Here is a 23,877-nt window from a genome sequence, read left to right on the forward strand (position 1 = left end):
AGGTGTCTCATTTGGCGCCCCGTACCCCGTACGGATGTAAGCATTATTTATCTATGGTAAGATACTGCAAACGTACTTATTTCAGAGAAGTTAGAACCATTCGGTGGTTCAATGCTGGAATTACCTTACAAAATTTAGCGCTGAAAATGAAATAAAATTACCACTAGATTAAGAACGGTTATACTATCTGTAATGACATGACTGTAATATTTCACGTACATATAAAGAACAATCTAATTAATATATTAATATCTAATAATTCTCTTGTGACAGAGTTAAAGTCAAGTTTTAATTTTCTTATCACTTACAAAAACAACAACTGGAAACTGAAAATTCGATGTTTTAGTTTATATTCAGTGGAAAACTGAAAACTTTGAGTGTTAGATTGTATTAATCTTACCAGGATTAGGCAAATGCTTTTAAAATGAAATTGTTAGATGTCTTTTGTTAAGTGTTACTTATTGTATCAGTGCCATAACATTTACTGATGTCAGCAAATTATATGACAATCTAGCAAAGTAACAATTTAAGATCATCCGGTGTCTAACATGGCCACCACAAACCTAACATCAGAATATCAATAGTATAATTTATCTTTACAAATAGTCATATCAGGCTATAGTGTACGTATTGCCATAATCATTATGATGGATTGGACGATATTTTATACTGCGTCATCATTGAAAGTTATATATTATTTATCACATTATTCGCCTGATCTCCAGTAATTTCGCTCGTGTAATTTTCACATAATAATTAATATGTCACTAGTGTTATATGAGCTTGGACGATTTTTATTGGTTGGAAATTCATTGTAACGTTATGACAGAAATAATGAAATAACTGTAGACTGAAGAAATAAGAGTAATAGTTTATACTGCGTTGCTGTTGCATTTTTGTAGTAAACGTCAGTTTCTATATACGTTATGTAACGGTAATGTATTAAAAAAAATGGTTGAAGGGGCTATGTAATACAAAATTTATTTAAAAAGTTCAAAACATGATATGCCGCGAGCCTTTGGGCGAGTGGCATATAAAATAATTGAACGAGTTTAATAAATTTCATATTACGAAGCCACGAGCTTACACTGACATGGACTCAATAAACGTGCTTTCTACTATTATCATTATCAGTGTATAATAATAGTACAACGCATGCGGCGATTCTATTGTTACGGGAATAGTCGCTTGCGTAGCAACGTGGGGTCATGACCCCACTTTCGGTGGGAACATATGAATGACATGATTCCAATCAGCTGTTCAATCGGATTCGTTGACGATGACGGGAGAGAATATATTATGGGTGTTTAATAAAAAATATGCAACTGTCGTGAGAATAAATAATATTCAATTACGTAAAAGACTGTAAATTTAAGGAATAGATTTTTATTTTTTGAGGTTATGAGCTTCGCCAGGGTTACATAATATAGACATGCTCCATTATTATTATTCACTCATAACCTAAAAAAAATAAAAATCTTTAAAAAATCTAATCCTTAAAAAGACAAAATTATCTATATAATAGTGGCGAAATCAGGCTAGGATTTGATGTTTCCGTCTACTGAGACAATTGTGCGAAGTCATATTTTGATCATGACGTCATACTTATTATTACATGTGACGTGTTATTACACGTGTGTCATACGATATATATGACATGGCTGTATGACATGGCTGAACGGGTCAGCTATGTGATAAATATATTCTGATTGTTTAGTGTCAAAGGTGACTTTACCAACGGATTTCTTTTATCCGTTTGGGCATGCATTTTTACTACTGAAGCATACGGCATAGTGTGAGAGTAGATTATAGTCTTCATAGTTGCCAAGGCCTGACGTTTAAAAGGTGATTAGGTTAATAGGTTGATTTCCATATCTCTTTTACTGAAAAATCTGTGATTATATGTTCTCTATGAGCTGGTAGGTAATTAATGGAACACTTCAGAATTTTGTAAAAAAAATTAGGTTGTTCTACAAGAAATAATTTTACCTTGTATTGACAAAATTTCATAAAAAATGTAATTAGCCCAATCTCATTTTGAACAACTGGGCACAGAAGTGGTTATGAATTCGTTGCTATCAACACAAGTAACATGCAAATTTGATTTTTTCGTCAAATTAACCTCACAATTTAAGGTCAAATTATATTGCATAATGTATGCTTTAAAAAAAGGACAAGGGAACTAATGACTTGCTTGGAAGAGATACACCTGTCCCAGTCTACAAATGTCACTCATATTCCGTCAAACATGGTTAAATATGTAAATATTTGCAGGAGGAATATTTCTTTCTTGCTCTCCATCTTTCTTCCTTCGATAAGATTTCTTAAACCTTACTTAATTTTACATGAATCATTCATTGGCCCTCTAGAAAACCGTAATGTAAAACATACAACATGACAGAAAATCTCGTTCATAACGAACACGTTTACAACAAATTCATGATTATAACGTAGTGATTTTCATTCCCTACCAATGTTCCTATAATATGTTTGCAATATGCGTATGTTGAGCTATGTTTATAACGAAGTAATTTTGTTGAATCGAACAGGTTCGTTATACCTGTATTTTGCTGTAATAATGTGTACATTTATTTTGTTTGTCTTCCCTGGTTATATCGACAAATTGAAGTTCCTCATACTGATCATTATTTGTCCTCCCTGGTTGTATCGACAAATTGAAGTTCCTCATACTGATCATTATTTGTCCTCCCTGGTTGTATCGACAAATTGAAGTTCCTCATACTGATCATTATTTGTCTTCCCTGGTTGTATCGACAAATTGAAGTTCCTCATACTGATCATTATTTGTCTTCCCTGGTTATATCGACAAATTGAAGTTCCTCATACTGATCATTTTTTGTCTTCCCTGGTGGTATCGACAAATTGAAGTTCCTCGTACTGATCATTATTTGTCTTCCCTGGTTGTATCGACAAATTGAAGTTCCTCATACTGATCATTATTTGTCTTCCCTGGTTATATCGACAAATTGAAGTTCCTCATACTGATCATTTTTTGTCTTCCCTGGTGGTATCGACAAATTGAAGTTCCTTCTATACTCATCATTTAATAACAATTCATTTTTGTAGAACTACACTAGACTTGTACAACTTGAACTCCTGAAATTTACACAACATCGGAGAGTCTTGTCAGCCATAACCAAACTCACCACTTTATATTATATAGATGATATCACTTAGTTTATGATGAATATTACGAGTGCGAAGCTTAGTTTAATACTTATCCTTTTTAAATGTCGTAAAGAACACAAGTAGTAGTGGGTTTTTTTTTCTAAAAAAAACGTGTATTATAGACGGACCATGATATACATTCGAATACATATATTGACATAAATTTATGATAATCAATACTTTACAATATATCGAACCAATATTTAAGCTTATTGTTTCACAATATTTGCTTTGCTAAAGATGAATAAATTAAATAGCAATAGTATATTATACATTTACTTAAAGCTCAGAATTTGAGGAATGCGTCGACTGATTTACTATTATCAATTTCTATTAACATGTTGCAAATGTTAACACAAGTCACGAATTAAATTCCACCCATAGCCCCTGCATTATGTTTTAACATGTCACAACATTGTGTTATGTAAAACTGATATTCAGGTTTATCTAGCCTAACATGGAACATGTCCCCATCAATTATTCGTTTTGTTACATGAATCAGTTTGTAAGCAAAACATATTTTACGTATAGGATCCCTTTGAAAGTATGGAGGATTCTTTCGGTTCCTGGCTAATAAGATGGCTGTGCTGCAAAACTTCCAAATTATAGTTGTTCGCTTCCGGTGTCAGATATTCCTACAAAAAAAACAACAACATAAAACCAAATAATATAAAATCTATCACCTTCACGTTCATTATATTGTATAAAATTTCATGTGGGATTCATTCTAAAAATAACACAATATATATATATGGTTTTTATATTCGAATATACATTAAACATTTTCAAGAAGAAATTGTCAATCTCCGTGCTATAGTAAAAAAGGGGCCATGCTTAAGGATGTATTCTTCTGAGGTTTCAGTCCCGTTGAAGTCTCGTTTCGACAAAGATCAAAGAAGTTATGAGATTTTCAAATACAATTTATCAATATCTGTAGCAAGTTTCCAGATGCAAATTTTGTCAAAAAATTACATTTGTATTTTCAGTAGATTTTTTTTATACAGGGATTTTAAGAAATGGTCCATTTGGCGGCCATTTTGAAAATGTGCCTTTTTTCGCTTTGAGTAGAGTCAAAGTTTTACCATTTTTTGCTTAAATTGCTTTTACTTAAATCATCACTGCGCCAGTATTTTTAGCTGTATCGAGCTAATTTTTGCTGTAAATCTTTACTAGGTTCGTGGTAATTAAAATATTGAGCATTAATGCGTGAAATTATACGCTTTTGTCACTTTATTTTTACATTGAATAGTAATTTGAGCACTTTTATTTTTTACTCTAAAATAATGAAAAATAACAAATATTCAAATGGGGCAAAAAAGTAAGCACACGGACCCCCCATTTTTCTGCCTAATTTAGAAAGACAAACCCATTCCCTATTGATATGCAAAATATTAACAAAAGTTTAATACCAGAACTTTTTCTATAAATGGTTAAATTTGGCAAAAATGGCTGAAAATGGTGTATTTTGTTGCTCAAAATTAAGGGGTAGGGGTAGCATATGTTGTTATTCTCAGAAAAAATATGAGTCTTATTAATCAAAACTGGTATATTTTTAAAGAAGACTACTAGAAAATAAATTCTACAAACATCCATAAATATCACACACCTGATTTGGAAATTATGGCTCTAATCTCTCGTGTGTATGGTCAAAACGGCAAAATTCCCATAAAATCCAAGATTTTGTCAACTAGGTCTCTTTGAGTGACAATAGCTCAAAAACGAGCACACGGACATATGTTTTTTCTTCCATTTTCTTTTATGGTATGAACTCCTATTTCCAAAAATCTATATGAGAAAAAAAGTTTAATACAAGAAAATTTTGACTTCTCAGAGGAGTACATTCTTAAGTTAAGAGTCTGATATATCCTTATTGTGGGTCAGTCATTTATCAGGATCTTTCCTGACTTTCAAGTTTTCTAGTTGTACATGCGTGTACATTATGTGCTTATTATTCCTTTTTGTTACCGGTAAGTATTGTTCATCCTGAATTTTTATTCATTTTTATTTTTTTTAGTTTTGAAGAGATTTTACATGGGTACAAAAAGCATTTACATATGATATTCAATATTCATTATTTAAATCGTAATATTCATTTGTAAACTTTGAATTTCTCTAATACTGTAAACCACGTTATTTACACTGGCTGCTCTCAAGGTGTTCATTGAAAAAACAAAACAAAGTTTACTCTCTCTCTCTCTCTCTCTCTCTCTCTCTCTCTATATATATATATATATATATATATATATATGCATTATATATATTAATTAGTTATGTTTTCACATACATATAATCTCTCTACTGAATTATATCATATCTGAAGAAGGAGCAAAAAAAAAAGCTTGTAGACAAAGTGGTTTATAGTACCAGGTATTCCCTATACAATATAATATGATAGTAATTTTTTTTTAGTTTTAATTGAACGATTAATGACAAAAGTTTGCAAGTTGCACCCTTTTAGAAAAGCAAAATAAGAGATTAAGTAGAAAAGAAGAATAGTAGAAAGCACTGAGAGAAAGAAGAAATGACAACATTATCTGTATAATTTTTACAGTTAGAGAGTCCAAAAATGAAAGATTCCTTATTAAACGTAAATGGAATTAAAAGCATCTCTAATATGGATTCAAAATTTGATAGGAATAACTGAACATTTTAATGTATGGACTATAGTCTCAGTTTCAGTTTTACACTGATGACAGTAAGGAGTGTCTACAAGGCCTATTTTAAACAAATATGAATTGGTGGTTAAAATACACTGATTAAATCTAAACTGAAGCCACTGCAATTTTGTGCTTCTGGTACTGATAAAAGGCATAATGTATTTTTGTCTCCATTTTTGATTGTCAAAACCAAAAATACCATCCCATTTTTTTCTTCCTGTAGCAACAGTAGTATTCTGGCAAAGTACCTTATAAAATTACTTGCTCCTTTTTATACTTAACAAATATTTCTAAGTTTTTTGGGATGAATGGGTAATTTAAAATCCTATTGGAAATTTCATCTGATGAGAAAGGGTTTTTTAATGGCATTAATTACACCCTGATATGTAAGAAAATCTGTATGCATATTAAATTTCTGATAAAACTCATATAAACTGTAAAACGCACCATTTTCACTATTTTTATCATATCATTCAGGACTACAATACCCTTCTGAAACCATTCTTTATAAAAAAAACTTTTATTGTTAATTTTTATTGATTTATTATGCCAAATAGGAACTTTAAGAACATTATCATTTTTCTTTTTAATATTTTCAGACTTTAAAGTAAGTTTACACCAACTTTCCAATACAGGTTTTTACAGTTTTGTTGACATTTTGCAATATAATCACTACCACAATGCGCTAATATGTTTTCATTACCAAACTTTTTAAAGTACAAGCTCCATTTTCCCTCTGATGTGTACAACCTACGTATCCATGTTAGTTTCAGGGAGTCAATAAAAGATTCTAAATGAATCATTTTAAGTCCACCCTCATGAAAACTTTTTATAGTTATATTTCTTTTTATCTTCTCAGATTTACCTTTTCTTAAAAAGTTATAGAGTTCTGTATTCATTTTTTTAAAATAGGCTATCAGGATTTGGCAATGTTATGAATAGATGATTAAATTGAGAAATCAGAAGAGACTTGATAATATATATTTTGCCAACAGGTGTGAGATTTCTTCTCTTCCAGGTATTTATCAAATATTTAAGTTTAACTATTTTTTTATCATGATAGTTTAGTCTGGGGATTCTATGTAAATCAACACTAAAGTCTATACCTAAAACTGTAAATTTTGTAATACCCCATTGCAAATTCCATTCTGGGAAATATATATCATCACTATATTTTTAATACCAATCCACACAACTTGTGTTTTGCTTTTGTTTATTTTCAGACCAGAGATTTTTGCAAAGTTAATAAGCTCGTTCACAGATTCCTTCAAAAATATTTTCCTATCGTCTAAAATAAGGGAAGTATCATCCGCATATTGGGAAAGAATTATTGGAACACTCTCTATATTTATACCTCTGATATTCTTATTCTTTCTAATTCTAATCGCAAGTATTTCGACACATAAAATAAATATATAGGTAGCAATAGAGTCACCCTGACGACAGCCTCTTTTGACTTCAAAGAAGTTTGAAAGATTTCCACCTTGATTTATATAAGAAAGTGCATTAGAGTGAAAAACTTTTGTCCATTTATAAATATCGGGGCCAAAATTTAAAAAAAGAGAGAACCCTGTTAATAAATTTCCAACTAACAGAATCGAAAGCCTTTTCAAAATCTATAATTAAAAGCATACCAGGTATATTTATATCTTCTGCAAATTCCATAATTTCATAGATCAATTCAGTATATATATATTTTCACCTATATACCTACCTGCAATAAAACCTGTCTGATCTCTACTTATCAATATGTTTAGAAAAAAATTCCACCTACACGCAATTGAGCCAGATGCAATTTTATACAAAATATTAAGCATTGAGATTGGTCTCCAGTTTTCTTTTAATAACTGTTCCTTAATTTCTTACATTTCGATATAGTTTGAGATTTGACATAGGATTATATTGCTAAGTTACAGTAACATAATGCGAGATATGACATTTGACATAGAATGCGTACTTGTTATATATAGTCTAGACATTTTAGAACAATTGGAGACCTTTTCTGATCATCATGATAGAATGTCTAGGCATGGGATATATAATCTTCAAATTTATTTAATTTGCTGTTTTTTTTGTATTTTACATACATAATTTAATTAATTAATTACAAATGTAAAATGCAAGAGAATAGATTTACCTATATGACATAATTTACATGTGTGATATGCATCACCATTTACATATATATGTGGCTACACAGGATTCAATGTCATTTCTTTCGCTTCGGTTACTTTATATAGTAATTGTGACAAGCAAATGCAAATATAATATGCAATAAATGTGAAAAACATGCGTGGCACTTTTCGGCTGATCTACATATGATATAATTTAGATATGTGATACGCATGATTTACAAATGTGAATACACATGATTTACGCATATTGAAATTTACGCATGAGAATCATGCGTTTCTCGCATGATTCCCATATGTTGCTACACATGATTTACGCATGTGAAATTTACGCATGAAAATCATGCGTTTCTCGCATGATTATCATATAAATTTTTCGCATGATATACGGATGTGCTCTTTACAGCTCAAATACGCATGACATTTTCGCATGGAAATTATGCGTTTTTCACATGTATTTCATGCGTGGCACTTTTGCCTATGTATGCATAAATCATTGAGGTGTATTTCTTTTCTTCTCCTAGCGAATACAATTTAATCAAGTTTAAAATATTCCCACATATAGAGCTTACTTACATATCTGGGTGGCGGGAGGAGCTCTCCATGCATTGTTGTTTGTATCGGCTTGGTGCCTGTGTCGACAATGTGTTTCACGTCCAGACACACACTGCATCTTTGCCTAACTGCAGATTTGTATTGAAGGTACCACTCATTTTCTGAAGCGATGATGTGCTCATTTCCACAAGTAAGCAGTTGGTCTAGAGCCACTTCCTTTAGAAAACAACATTATATTTTGTAAGTTACAATGTATATTCGCGGCGAAATATCATTTTTATGCCAAACGACTTATTTAAGACGACCTAATTCCGTGATATGAACGTAAGATTCATGTGTTTGAAAAAAATCGCTTTGATTTGTTTTCTTGATTTTCTACCACCCACAAAATACGCAAATATAGTCGTGATGACGTTTGTTTTTGTGGCCAACTGTTTAATGAGCCTGCTGTTTGTTTTGGAGTCCCAAAATGTCATTTTATACACACATTACCTGTTATAAAGACAACTTTGTTCTAAAATAGAATGTGGTTGTCCTTTGGGTGGTCTGTATAGACACATTTGATTAAGGCTGTATGTCATCTATATACTATTACCTGCTTGAATGGCAACGGAGGGATGACCTAAATCACACAATTTAATGCTATTAATTACCAAATCTACCAAATCAGACGAAAGCCGATTAGATAATTTAAAAAATATATATATATTTGAGATACTTTACCTTCGATACCAGTAATTTCGACAATGTAATACTAATTCATCATTTTGGTTCAATATGCATTTAAGAAGAAATCCTTAATAAAGTTAAGTATCAATGATGTCCAGGAACATCTCCCGAGAAAATGGTCATCAGGGTATAAATATAGAGTTAAAGTAATGGGATAAATAAGTTCCCCAACGCGTGACTTGTTTATTATGTTTATCTAAACTCTCGTTAGTTAATTTTCAAATTTTTATAAGACACTCGCTAAAGCTCGTGTCCTTTCAAAATTTGAAAATTAACTAACTCGAGTTTGATAAACATGATAAACAACAGTCACTTGTTGGGGAACCTCTATTTCCATTACGATCATTTGAATTCAAAGCTATACACGTATATCCTTTAAATTTCCCGCTAGCGCTAATGTCGACGTTACAAAGTTCAATAAACGAAACAGCCATAGCATCAGCTTTTGAATATAATTCAACACAAAACGGTTTGAAACAAGCTTACAAATGAAAATTATGCGATTTTTTCAATACATACTATTTTATCAACACGATAATACCATTGGATTTCAAAGACCGCACAACTTTAAAACAACTTTTTGAATCATTTGACCGTTATGACGCGGCGGAAACGTTAGATATGCATAAGTAGCTTGATCAAATTGGAGTTCATTGCCTGATATTGTCCATCTGGTTTAACATAGATCAAATGTGAAAATGAAAGTAGAATGGAAATAGAACGCGTTAAACACACGTTTAACGCGTTAAAACTGAATTTAACGCGTTACATATTAATATATTTAATAATCTCGTCTCTGACATAAACAGTCTTTCATAATATAGTGTTTATCTACCTGTTCTTCGTCGTATACATGTTTACCACTGGCTCGTTTTACAGGCTGCCAATCGGAACTTCTGCTACCCGCCATTTCAAGACTCAGGAGAAGACAGCCTTCTTTACGTTGATCAAAAGCAATCTTCTTTTTGGTTACTAAGCTGTAGTGTCTTTTGTCCATTTCAGAGATGATACTCTTCAAAGACAAAACGGGGTTGTGTTTGAAAAAAATGTCTTTACTTTTAGCATACGTCATTACTGCCATAGAGATAAATAATATGCATTACCTTTACCAAGCATCAATGTGACAAAATATTACTCTGACTAAACAGATACGCGGGATGTCTTCCTACATTATATACTCTGAATGGTTTCTTATTAAAAGCTATCATATTTGACAAAACTTAATGATGCAATATTACAACAATCGATATTACAGAATAGAGTGTATTGTAATCACTTTCTGTAAAAAGGACCGGAAACGAAAATCTATTTGATATTTCTCTTTCAGTTAAGAAAAAAACATGCAGTATTATGAATTGTCAAGAAAGAGAAAAATGATGACGTTTGAATATAAAATGATGAATATCCTCTTAAGATGAAATATTTGTAAGTGTTATGATACTTCTAGCATCAAGCCACATCAACATCGGAATGATATCAGCTGAAATTCTACCTTTTCGAAATCTGCAATGCGTGATAAAGGTCCTGACAGTTGCAATGATAGAGATAGCGTTGTGTGACCATATAACACTCCGAAAGTATTGAACAGATACCCACGGATATCACGTATGTCTACGTGTTTATCACAGGCAGTGCACAGGAACCCTGAGAAATGCTTGGTGAAGACATTTATCGTATCGAGATCTTTAATCGTCCAAAATATGTCGTCAGAACATGCATCTGGAGCTATTCTTTGCCTGACTAGTATAGCTTTTCTGTATTTTTTCTGAACAGATCGGTCGCGTGAAAAACACCATACGTGCATATTGTCTACGTTTTGTCTCATGCAATGAGGTATTTGTATGCACGCGTGTTTGTGGAGAAAGTCCGTATTTTCTATCTGGAATTCCACAGCAGGCGCGACAATCATTTCTTCACTTTTAAGATCAAACATGTGTCTTAATTCTGGAATGTCTAAGATCACTGATCCTGAAATTCGTGTGTGAACGTCGACTGCGTTCGGAGGAATAGACAGGGTCACGTCCGAGTTTTCTCTCCACAGCCGACACCCATTTCGTTCTGTGATATGTCCATTGAAGTTCCATGATTTGTTTATAATATCAGTTTTGTAGAGTGTCTTCTTTTTAGATACGGGCTCTGGGTCAGGTAATTTTCTGTCTGGCGATTTATCCGATAATGCTTGATCTTGAATGGTGTGTGATGCTGATGTAGCGATATTGCTGTTTCTTATATCAGTATTGTAGAGTGTCATCTCTTTAGATATAGGCTCTGGGCCGGGCACTTGAACAATTCCGACCTTATGTTGCTTATTTTGTGAATGTATTGACTTCGATTTTCTTTCTGGCGATTTATTACTAAATGATTTGTCTGGAATGGTGTGTGACGCAGATGCAGCGATATTGCTGTTGTTTATCTCGTAACCGTCAGTTATCTCATAAATGTCAGACGCATATCCATCTGCATATCTATTAACTACCTCGTTTCTATCTTCATTGAATCCAGGTACAGGTGTTCGAGGGTAGTTATTGTCGTATGTTTCTTTTCCGTACAATATTGTTCCGTGCGTATGATCACGAAGATCATTGTTGCCATCCGATAAACTGTATGCTGCTCTCCCATCTAAATCTTCATTTTGTGAAACATGTAGTGCGATGCCGTTGTTAAAAGAGCTAAAATGATTGTCTGTCATGCAAGGTTTTCCTCCATTTCCATTTTTGGCATATGGTTTGTCAATTTCTTCAGAATGACTGAGTTGCTTACGCAATATACGTTGGAAACGCTTTCGTCGACGAACTGAGCGCCTATGTTTTGACGAATGTTTATCCATAGTCTTGTTTCTTTCATGTTCATTATCAGGATCAGATACAGGTAGTTGAAAGTGATCTATCTCGTCCGTTTCCACTTCATGCGATTCTGTTTCATGTGTATGGTTAGCAAGAACATTTTTGCTATCCACTTGTCTATATAATTCTGGCTCATCTGAATTGTAGTTCGTTGGTTCACGTACAATGGCAACCGGGGTCAAGTGCCATCTTTGATCACATACCATACCATCATTTTCATTGTTTGACTGCTTCCATCGACGGGATGAGTCCCATTTGACCTCAAATACATGTTCGGCCCGCTTACGTTTACATTGATTGCAACTTTGTACGTTTTTACAAATAGGTTCTTCCCCGCTCTCGTTGTTTTCATCTCCATTGTTAGAGAAGCTAAATCGTTCGTAGGTAGTACAGGAGTGAAAGGTTTCCTCGTCAATGCTGGAGTTAATTGAAATACTATCGTCCGTATAGTGCATGCTGTCATCGTTGCTGAAGTGATTTTGATTTCTTGACTCATTTGAATTTCCACATGAAATGACATCTGTATTGGTCTCAAAATGAGTATCATGATCAAATAAATGATGGCTTCCTGTTTCAGCGTAGGAACCGCTCTCGAATGAATGAGGATTGCTATGGAGATCGCTTGATTGGAAACCTGTGTTAAAAAATAGATCTTCTGATCCCAAATTTGATATATCGAGAGGGCCTTCTTGTAAACACAGGCTATTTGTACTCCGAATATTTGATTGGATGTTGAAGGCTCTAGACTTTCGATATTTTTTGAACATCATGAAAACTAATCCAAATAAGATGAGTAATGTTAGCAGGGAAATCACACATATACTTATCACATTAAAATGTGTATGTCCTTGTTCCGAAGAATCTGGTACAGTAGAACCTATTGAAATATTGAAAAAAACATCTGTCATCAATTTAGTTTACGTATCATTATGTTTATTTCAGAAGTATAGTCGTCATGTTAAACGTTAACAATGTCATGTTTATGATGTTGAAATACCTTTGCTTTTAATATAATTATTTCATGCGAGATTTTATAAAACTAGTCTCGACGTTTTAATGTTTGTTCATGAAAGCTCGAAACGTGAAAACTTCTTAGACTGCTTTCCTCCAATGGATATCTATTGTCAATGCAATTTGTTGTCATACGTTTATGCATGATTAAATGTCAGGCTATATATCTATGCAAATCAGTGACCACCCTCACATAACGTATTCTGTCTTTATATATTGCAGAGTTACCCCCCTTTCTGGTAGATATATATTGTGACGTCATTATTTTGTGAACGAAATTAACATCGTTTTCTTTGAAAAGTAAGACGTTCGCAAACACATGACGTCATAATTAATACTTCACCGCAATGACAGTTGATGGATAAATGCACAAATACAGAATACACAAAGGCTATTTCAAATGTCTTCTACATAGACAAACTACTTCCTGCTTAGCCATGAATATATAAGTCTCTGCTTAAATTCCTGTGACATCTGTCTTGATATTCTATGGATTTTTCGATAATTTGTAGGTTAAGATAAACTAGGTCAAATGAAATATTAAGTTTTGTGCATTGACACTACATCGACATGCATTTTGAAGTTAATATGTATATTTCGTTCAAGCCCATATGAATAAATAAAATGGAGTTCATCTAATAACTTTCAAGTACTTATATTTTTAAATCATCAGTTTTATACATTGATAGTAGTAGCATCATGCGTTATTAACAAGCATTACCTGTAGTATTATCCTCCATGTTGAAATTTGGTCCTGCTGGTAATGTAAGGAATGTTACATGATATCTTATAAGTGTATGTAGGAAAACTACCCGGACAATTCACGATCAACAGACCCTGACGAGAAACTAAAAATAACTGTGCACAATATATATTAGATATATCTTACAACAGTTGTGACACAAATTACGTCATGTTTTGTTGCACTGAAGAAAGCGGGGGACCTCTATGTGGGATGAAACTGGACTGGGCGTTTTCGTTTATACGGTTGGACTTGTTGGACCGGTTGATAAAGTAATTATTTCAAGTGCAAATCCTGACGGACTTGCAGATTGTAATACAGGTTAACGAGTGTTTTTTCCATGCTCTTTTTTAATATAAGATAAAATCCATAGATCTGTGATGAAACGAACAACAAGGTCCAATTAGATCAAACAGTATAAAGGAAAACGGCATGAACAGTGGCTGGGAGAAACCCTCTTGATCAGAGATGTGTAACATGATAACTTAATCGATATCAAATTATTGATTATTGATACCTGTTTACATCAATATATTATATTATGAATGTGGACATTCCATTTTCAATTATCCTCCCAAGCTACTCCTAAGTGCTTATGGTTATCTACAAATCTACACTTACATTATTAAATTTAATGTCGATTAAGTGATCATTTTCCGTATTTGAAATAAGTAAAGCTTTCGTCTTTTGGGGATAAAAAATTACCAACCATTTCCCTGCCAAATTTTGAATTTTCAAGTTCGACGTTAATTTTAGTTACTATTTCCAAAAATAATAAAATAGAAACATTGATAATATATGTAAACAGGTATCAAAACAGGTAGGTGTTATATTCTAAATAAACAAATTGTAATAAAAATGTACAATTCATATATTCGGCCATTGTTTGAATACTGTTGTAATGTTTGGGATGGGCGCTCTCTTAGTGACGCAGACAAATTAGAAAAAAAATCCAGCTTGAGCCTGCAAGAATAATTACTGGTCTTATGCTAGCAAAAATTCACTTTATTTTGAATGCGGTCTAGAGCCATTTCTTCCCGGCGTTTCCATAGATAACTATATCTATTTCAAAATATAACAAAATTACATCCAACTATCTCTATACAACTATCTTTACCTAATTTCCGGCTCCAGCTCTCAAACGTATCGTGTTTTCCATCCACAATCTGACTTTAGAACCAGCTCGATATTAATATTAGGAATATTGATCAAATGCATTGCACGCCAGCTTAAGAAAGAGATGCAATAATCATCTCATAATCATTTTCACTCAAACTTAAAATAGATTACCGGGATGAGGATGGCCATCACTTCTATTTCAACATGTAATAATTATGCTGACCAGAGAATACAATTATTTCGAACGTTAAATAACTTCATGCATTTAACATTTAGACCTGCAGCTACTACTACATGGAAGTTCAGCTTTATCACTTGAAGATAATATAACAATATGCCAGAGGAGAAAGATACCAATGCACTGGATGTGATGAACTTTAAGTAAAGCAGCGAGACAAGAACAGCGATGAGTACAACTTCGGTCGTCAGTATCGGGGGTGATTACATATAAATCAATATTTACATTTTCACTGCAGTCTCACTATTTAAATTTACCAAACGCAGTTTGCATTCATATAAACTATGAACTACATCCGCTTATTATGATGTCATTATGATTTTGACGTCACAATTATAGTGCAAGCGATCACGGAAAAAAATATATATAAAAATATAACCAAATGTAAATATAAGCGTTGAAAGTCTTTCAGTTGGCATTCATAGCCCATATGAATACCAACTGAACAGAGGCAAATTCAAGATGAAGTGCATTTGGCATTCATATGGGCTATGAATGTCAACTGAAAGATGTTCAATGTTTAAAAACAAATTAAGAAATTATATACATATGTAAAACTTAATAAATACTAAATTCCCTTTCTCTCTCTCTCTCTCACACTTTCTCTCTCCCTCTGTCTGAGTGTTAGGGTGTAAGAGATGGTAAGGTTGTGAGAGAGGGAGGGAGTGGGAGAGAGTGTGAGCGAGATGAGGGTATGAGTGAAAGTGTGCGAGGTGTAGGTGTGAGAGAAAGTGTGCGAGGTGTGGGTGTCAGAGAAAGAGGTTGTGTTGGTTGTGTGGGTGGGTGTAAAGGAGTATGTGTGTATTGTTTTAGCACATCTTGTATCTTTATTTCATTTAGCAAATAGGCTAAAAAGCCTTTGTGCAAAACAATACAGACATGGCAATGGTAAACAGACTTTTCTGAAAAAAAAGGATGTACACTATAAATATATATATATATAAATAAAAAAAAGAAATCAGAATGCACACAACAAATATATCAATTATCAAATAATATTGAATTTCTACCTTCATTAGCTCTGTGAACAAAGATAGCTAAATTTTTAACAATGCTACTATTTTCTGAAGTCAAGAGATCTATAAATTTAGTCATATTAGGCCTAAACCAAAATTTCTTTTTTAACAATTTTGATCTAATATCTACATAAATAGGACATTCCAAGATAAAATGATATTCATCTTCAATTTTTGCACAATTAAAACAATATCTCAAATCGACTGGAATTGGATTAGGCTTGTGCCACCGACCTGTTTCTATGTTCAATCTATGTGATGATGTTCTAATCTTCGATAGAGCTTTTCAATATTTACAGTATCGACTTAACTCTGATATCCAAATTCATTTGTAAACAATAAATAACATCTTGCCCTTGGCGAATCTAAAAGCTCACTATGCCAGTTTTGTATAAACATATCTTTGACTCTAGTTTGGAATAATTCTAAAAATACCTTTTCGTTTCCAACTTATTGTTCTAACCAAACATAACCAAAACCATACGTACATAATAATTGTTTTACTGATTTTGCCCAGTTAATTATTTTATATGATTCAGCTTGTTGATAAAGTTCATCATAGACTGACTTCACCAATACATTTTTCTTATGATGGACAATCTGTAGCCAATACTTAATTATCTTGAAATATCTCTTGAGTTTTAGTGACAAACATCCTAATTCTCCGTACATAGTTGTTCTGTGTCGAAGTTTTCACTCCAAGTAATCTTTTACAATACCTTAAATGAACCTTTTCTACTGCCAACCCAGAGTGAAAGCCCCACACTTCAAACCCATAACTCATTACGGGACATACTAAGTTTTCAAATAAATTATATGCATATTTAGGTGAAAGGTTAATAAATATTTGCAATTGTTTTTCCAGCTGAAAAAGTTATTTATTTCCTTGTCCCGCTAGAGTTAATTGGGCATCGGAAAATGACCCACTGGATGAGAGTACTAAGCCCAAAAAAGAAAACTTTTTAACTATCTGCACCTCCTCTTCACCCAAATAGAATTTTAAACCTTCTGGTAAACGACCACCGTTTTTGAAAATCATGACCTTGGTTTTCTCAACATTTACTTTTAATTTCCATCTATCACAATAACCGTGCAGAATATCCAGACCCTTTTGTAATCCAGTACTAGTGCAGGCCATCAAAGTGATTTTATGCATAAAGTAATATAAATGAATTCAAAAAAATTATTGACACCCCTTCAAAGCCTTTTAAAATCAGCTCTTCTTCAAGATCATTTACATACATTGCAAAAAGAAATGTGGACAAATTTTCCCCTTGTTTTACCCCTGTTACACATTCGTACTCATCAGAAAGTTCATCATTAACTTTCACCCTAGCTTTAACTGATTGATACTTTGACTTGACGATATCAAGCATATTGCCTCGAATTCCCAATTTCAATAATTTTAACCATAAGTTTTCCCTCACAACATAATCAAAGGCCTTCGAAAAATCAATAAAAGTACAATACATAGTATTTTTGTTATTAATAAAACATGATATTAGGCCATGTAAAATAAAAATGTTATCGATCGTACTATGACCAGCTCTAAAACCGGCCTGGGCATCTACATAAACACTGTATTTTTCGGCCCAGGTAGTTAACCTATTATTTAAAATTTTCGTGAAAAGCTTACCAACCATACTTAATAAAGTAACACCTCTATAATTACGAACATCTGATTTGCTTCCCTTTTTATGAATGGGTATCACGTAACTCTCTGACCAAATAGTGGGGAATTCCCCCTTTCTAAAAATAGCATTGAATAATGCTTCGAGGTATGGGGTAAGTATGTTGCGCCCCACTACTCAAAAACTCGTTAATCACCAAATCAGGCCCTGCACTTTTCCCGTTTTTAAGCCGACTTAAAGCATCTGTGATTTCCTTTTGGTCTATGTATTGATTTAGTTCATTAAACATTACTTGCAATTCATTATTTTCGTACCTATCAACATAATTTACTACATCTTCGTCGGGTGTAAAAAAGGGTCGTCGGAATTATTAATAGAACTGAAAAAATTGGCAAACTCGTCGGCATCAATTTTGATATTATTGTTTGCAGGCGATGACTCTTTTAACAACGACCAATATTTTTTAGGATTGCTAGTTCTAAAATTCACTAATTTTGAAGTTTCATCAACGTCGTAACTTAAGCGACATTTCCTTGCTTCCTTTTTAAACTCGTTTCTTGCTTTCACCATGTTAACTCGATTCTCATCAGTACTCTCTCTCCTGTATAGATTTAATTTTTCAAAAAAAAAAAAAAAAAAAATACCTGATTTCCTCACACTTTTTACAATACCAGGGAATACTATACTTCCTGCTATTACCTGTACTTATGACCTCACCGTGCGACCTAACTCGACTGACTTTTGACATAATTGGATCCGCTGCTTTACACAGAGCTTCATTAAATTTTTCAACCGCTTTATTTAAGTTACTGGTTTCTACTCCGACATTTTCAATTAAAGTTGTCATTTCGGACAACAGTAGTTGACAATCCTCGCCAAGCAAATTTTGAATAAACGCGTCACACATTTCCGGTTTCCATTTGTAATATTTTGAATGCAGAGTGCTCACATTTTCGGTATCAGTTTGTAACGAGAACGAAATAGTCACATGATCACTGTATATGTTTGGTTGGCCAACCTGAAAATTAGTAAACAAAGGGAAAATACTCTGTGTTGACAACACATAATTAACTAGACTTTTTCCTCGCTCATTTATACAAGTAAAATTGCCAATTCCAGCGTCGTTTCCAATTCTACCATCGAAAATCCTTAACCCTGACCTTTTACAGGTATCAATGCGTTTGTGCCCGTTTTCATTCGTACTATCTATATCTAATGAGTGACGATGTTTATTTATATCTGTAATGTAATCTTCACCGAAAGGAACATAATCATTCTCATCAACTTCTGTGTAATCTGGACACTTGCCAGTCCTAGCATTCATGTCACCTACAACTATAAAATCTATAGGAACTACATTATTATTCAATATATTTAAATAATGATCATTTAATCGGTCAAGAGTATCCGCATTCGTCAGCGCTCTTCTACCAGAATTAACAGGCAGTACGTAACATAAACATAGGAAAATATCTCTCTCAAAACCAAAGTAATCTTTTGAAAGTTGCATAATGATAATATCATCAGAATCCTTGTTAATAATTTTGATACCCTGTGAGATTGTATCTCTTACATATACAATAAGGCCACCAGAGTCTCTTTTAGTATTTTTAACATATTCAGTTCTATGCAGGGGAAAACACGTAAAATTTTCAACCTGAATATCCCGCAATGGAGACGTCCACGTCTCGGTAAACAAAAGAATGTCATTAACATCAATAAGTTTTTTTAAAGAAATCGCTGTTCAGTTTGTTACTTCTCTTATAACTAACCCTTGACAGTTCAGGTAAACAAGTCTAATGCTGTCCTTACCCGCGTACGCCCACGTGCAACCTTCGCTAACCTAGACACTGCCCTTTGCCGCTTCCATTGGCTCGCTTCCCTGCCTTCCGGACCAATCAGTAGACACCCGTCTCTGTAGAATTTTATCCCATTCAGATAACGCGTCCTTGACGACCCTGCCCTTCACGATCAGCTTAGCTGAAAACTATCTTTGCGTCTTCATTATTCCTTCGTGCCGTCCTAAGATCCTTCAACAGTTTCTTACGCGCGGTTTGAACTTCCTTTCAGTAGTCTCTACCAACCCCGAAACCTGTATCGTTGAGGCATTTCACTTCAGACATAATTTTTCAGTGTCTGTGATTAGTGGGCGCGGTTTAACCTGTCCGTCATTTTCACCACGTGCTCGGCCGGGATTCCCTACACGATGTGCTCTTTGGATAAACATGTCTTCACCTTCACTGATATTCAGCTTTGTTTAAATAAAGTTTTTAACAACATCTATGCCCCTTTCACCTGCTGAATACGGAATACCGTAAAACAACAAATTGTTCCGACGACTTCTCGCCTCCAAATCTATTGCTCTATATTCCAGATATTTCATTCTGTCTTCAAAATTATTAATATTTTCCTGTATGCTTTCAATGTCCTCTACGGCTATATCAACTTGTTTACTGGCCTTGTTCAGGGTGACTTCAATACCGTCGAGATTCATAACTTTCCCATCATAACACTAAGTTTCTCATCTACAGACATAGATTCAAACTTTGATGAGTCCAGACCAGTGTCAACTTTACTGCCCCCTGTACTGTGCCGTTGCCGTTTGGAGGTGACCTTGACGAACTCGTCGTGGCCATTTTGGTCTTCGTCGCTGGATGTGTCCTGGCCTTGTACAGAAAATCTTCATTTCCCTGCTCTAGAACTGTTCAAAGTACCTCTACCGCCACTTCCTCCTCTCGTTCGACAACCTCTTCTTCCACCAGTCATTTTTTAGCAAATTTAAGCCACTTTAGCACCATAGATAAGCAATATTTCACCAGAGGTAATTTAGCGTGTGACCACTGTCGTGTCACGTGACCAATACCTTTATAGCGTTACATACTGATGGTGAGACACAAAGATCTGCATATATGATAATGGATCTCATACTGTAAATGTGCAGTGCAACAAAAACGCGAAAAATGTAAATCATGATTATTGGGGGGGGGGGATATAGATAATCGGAATTCGATGGTTCTATATCGTAAATATATTTTTACTCCGACAATTTTAGCACTGTACACGGATTAGCACTGCAACACCTATCGCACTAAACTACCACTAAATTAACACCGTTAGAGTATTTATACATGTAATTTATTAATGCCATGATACTGAATTTACACCGGACTTAAATACTTAGAGTATGCAAATAAAAAAATAAACAAATAAAATAAAATAAATAAAATAAAATGAAACGTATGTTGTTTTCTGTAAATTCCAACTTAACAGTAAACATCTACAGCAAGGTATTCGCTGAATAACGAATAACTGACTAACTTTCCCTTGCTAATAAGGTTCATACAGGAAATTTCACATCTTTTTTCAGAACTACTGCTGAGATATGAAGGAACGCATGCATGTGTCTTCAATAAAAAAAAAAAATTTGTTTTCGGTTTTCTTATTACTATTACTTAAGAAGCCAAAAGAATGTGCAGTATAATTTTCGAAATACTTTCATCATTTAAGAATTAATAGAATAATTCCCACCTCAGATGTAAAGTGTATTGGTTACTAGTTTCTACCGGGTACTCCAGCTTTCATCCCACATTGAGGTCCTCGCACACTTCCTTCAAATACAACACAAATGTTGATGCTATTTTTAAAACTGTTGTAAAATATATCTAGTATATATTGTGCATCTTCATTTTACATTTGTTGTCGTGTTGATATTGCAGTGCCCGGATAGCGTTCTTATACACGTACTTAAAATATACCAGGTAACAAGCCCTATTTTACAAGCAGGGCACAGCGTAAACATGGAGGATAATATTACAGGTAATGTTTGTTAAGAACACATATCGTTTTACGGATGCTAGCACAAGTAATGAGTAAAACTGATAAAAAGATAAGCTATTTAATGTTATAACTGTTCTTTATAGTTACGAATTCATCTGTTCTTTAACGAATTGTACATTGTATACTCTTTTTTAAATTCAAAATGCATGTCGATATTAATAGAAAAATCGAAATACTGGTTTATGTCATTTAGCTTACGTTATCTTACCTATTTTAATGTCAGTATGAATAATTAGAATATGCAATGATCGATCGAAAAGTCAGTCAATGATCAAAACTGGTGTTAAGGAAACTTATATAAAATCTAGCAAAGCAAATGTATATTCAGGTCTAAGCAGGAAGTACGCTGTACATTCAGTATGATAACGAAACAATCTGCGATAAATAATATAAACCTTTGAATTACCCCCTAGTGTTGATTACGTAACGGGAGGGACGTATGTGTGTTTGTGTGCAACCGCGCGCTCCGTGTGTGTAGAACTACCCATGTCACGAACAAATCAGCCAGGGTTAAAATTTAGCTATGCCGACATTTCATAACCGAAAAACAGCTAACGAATATTTATTATATGAAAAGGAATTTAAACAGGACATTGAACAATACTGCGGTCTTCACAGGTGAACATTCCTAACTCTCCAAGGAAATATGTATTGTAAACACCTATACATTTCTAATAATAACTCAATGTCACTAAACTTATTTTATGGACCTACGAAATAAAATGTGAAGAGCGATAGAAAGCTCGTACTTCATAGGCCATAGACATCAATGGATGAAATTGCAGAATTTTCAGAGATTTTTAAACATGAATGTAGATGACTTCATCATCTTCCGAAATCTGTTATTTCTTAAAATCGTATGGTCTATGCAATGTTCTCTTTTTATAATAGAAAAAGTTCTCTACGTATTTAAATTTCTACATTGAACCGCATGATCAATTTCGCCCGTGAAATCACTACACGGATGCCGATCATCACATGGGTAATAAGCGTTTATTAGATGTGGCTTTGAAGAGTTTTTGAGTCCCAATTACCATGATGACATCCATCTGTGCATATCTGTACAGACATAATTCAGATTTTACTACACCCCGGTCGGGTCTCAATTACTTTCGTATCCCTATATGTACCTAAAGAAGCAAGTTGGGGAAATTTATATAAACTTGTACATGGACCATAACATCATATTTTGTTCTACTATGGTCGTTTAGAAACAACGCATATTTTACAAAATTGATCCAGTTTCAAAACGACTACCGACTATTATCATACAATCGGAACTCCGCGGATGTATAAGTGACCTCGGATGTAAAAGGTGAAAGTATATGTAAGACAAGCAAACATTGTCTTCACCGAAAAATTACGCCCTAAGTGCGCGCAAAAATGAATCATACATGTAGATCTTGAAATGTTGAAGTACTACAGCTTTATTTGAAGCAAATGAACCCTTTTCTTCTTCAAGTCGCACAACACAAAACATCGATGAACTAACGTTTTAGGGGAAGTGTCCTCGGTGGCAACCAGCTATTATGAAAGTAGTCCCTTCGGTTGAAAATTGATGCTCTTGTGTCACATCCTAGATCAACGTACGACAGTTACATCCAAGGTTTTCCGATCGATTACTACCTGTATATGCAATGAAATAACCGGTCAATATGTTTTCGAGATAAGTCTCTTGAAACATATTATGGAATCACGGGTGGACACGGTAATCATAGGATTTAAACTTAGGGCTCTGGTAGCATCAGGGGTGCGGGACTCTTAATTATAACGAACGAACAAACTGCTGACAACTGCGAAAAGCGATTTCAATAGACTGCCATCATTAGAACAAAACGCGAGTCAACGTATTTTATACCATGACTTTGTAATTGCGGATTACAAGAAAATCATATGCATATGATTTTAAGTTTTCATTTCATATGCTTTAAACGGTCGTAACGTATGTATGAGTAGTTATGCAATATCCCCATTCCATTCACCAATCTAGAGCCCCACTAGGCACCAGAAAACTAAATACTAAATTTTTTTACATGAGATGTTCATTACTATAAAACATCAATATCGATTCGGTCATTGCATGAGTGACGTCACAATTCACCTTTGATTATGCCCAAATATGTAAAAAAAAATGAGGTCTGAAATCCGAATTTTAGTGTGTACCCGGAAATCTGCCAT

General features: G+C 33.7%; 1 protein-coding gene across 1 annotated transcript; it reads right to left on the minus strand.

Annotated features, from left to right (window-relative positions):
• Positions 1 to 384: 384 nt before the first annotated feature.
• On the minus strand, positions 385 to 14,944 carry LOC138309041 (uncharacterized). The gene is made up of 5 exons (XM_069250141.1): positions 13,838 to 14,944; positions 10,755 to 12,982; positions 10,098 to 10,274; positions 8,555 to 8,749; positions 385 to 3,824 (listed from the first exon to the last, which is right to left on the minus strand). The coding sequence occupies exons 1-5, from the start codon at positions 13,854 to 13,856 to the stop codon at positions 3,711 to 3,713; spliced, it is 2,733 nt and encodes a 910-aa protein (XP_069106242.1). The 5' UTR covers positions 13,857 to 14,944; the 3' UTR covers positions 385 to 3,710.
• Positions 14,945 to 23,877: the final 8,933 nt, after the last annotated feature.

The sequence above is a fragment of the Argopecten irradians genome, chromosome 15 (assembly GCF_041381155.1).
Source record: "Argopecten irradians isolate NY chromosome 15, Ai_NY, whole genome shotgun sequence".
NCBI lineage: Eukaryota > Metazoa > Mollusca > Bivalvia > Pectinida > Pectinidae > Argopecten > Argopecten irradians.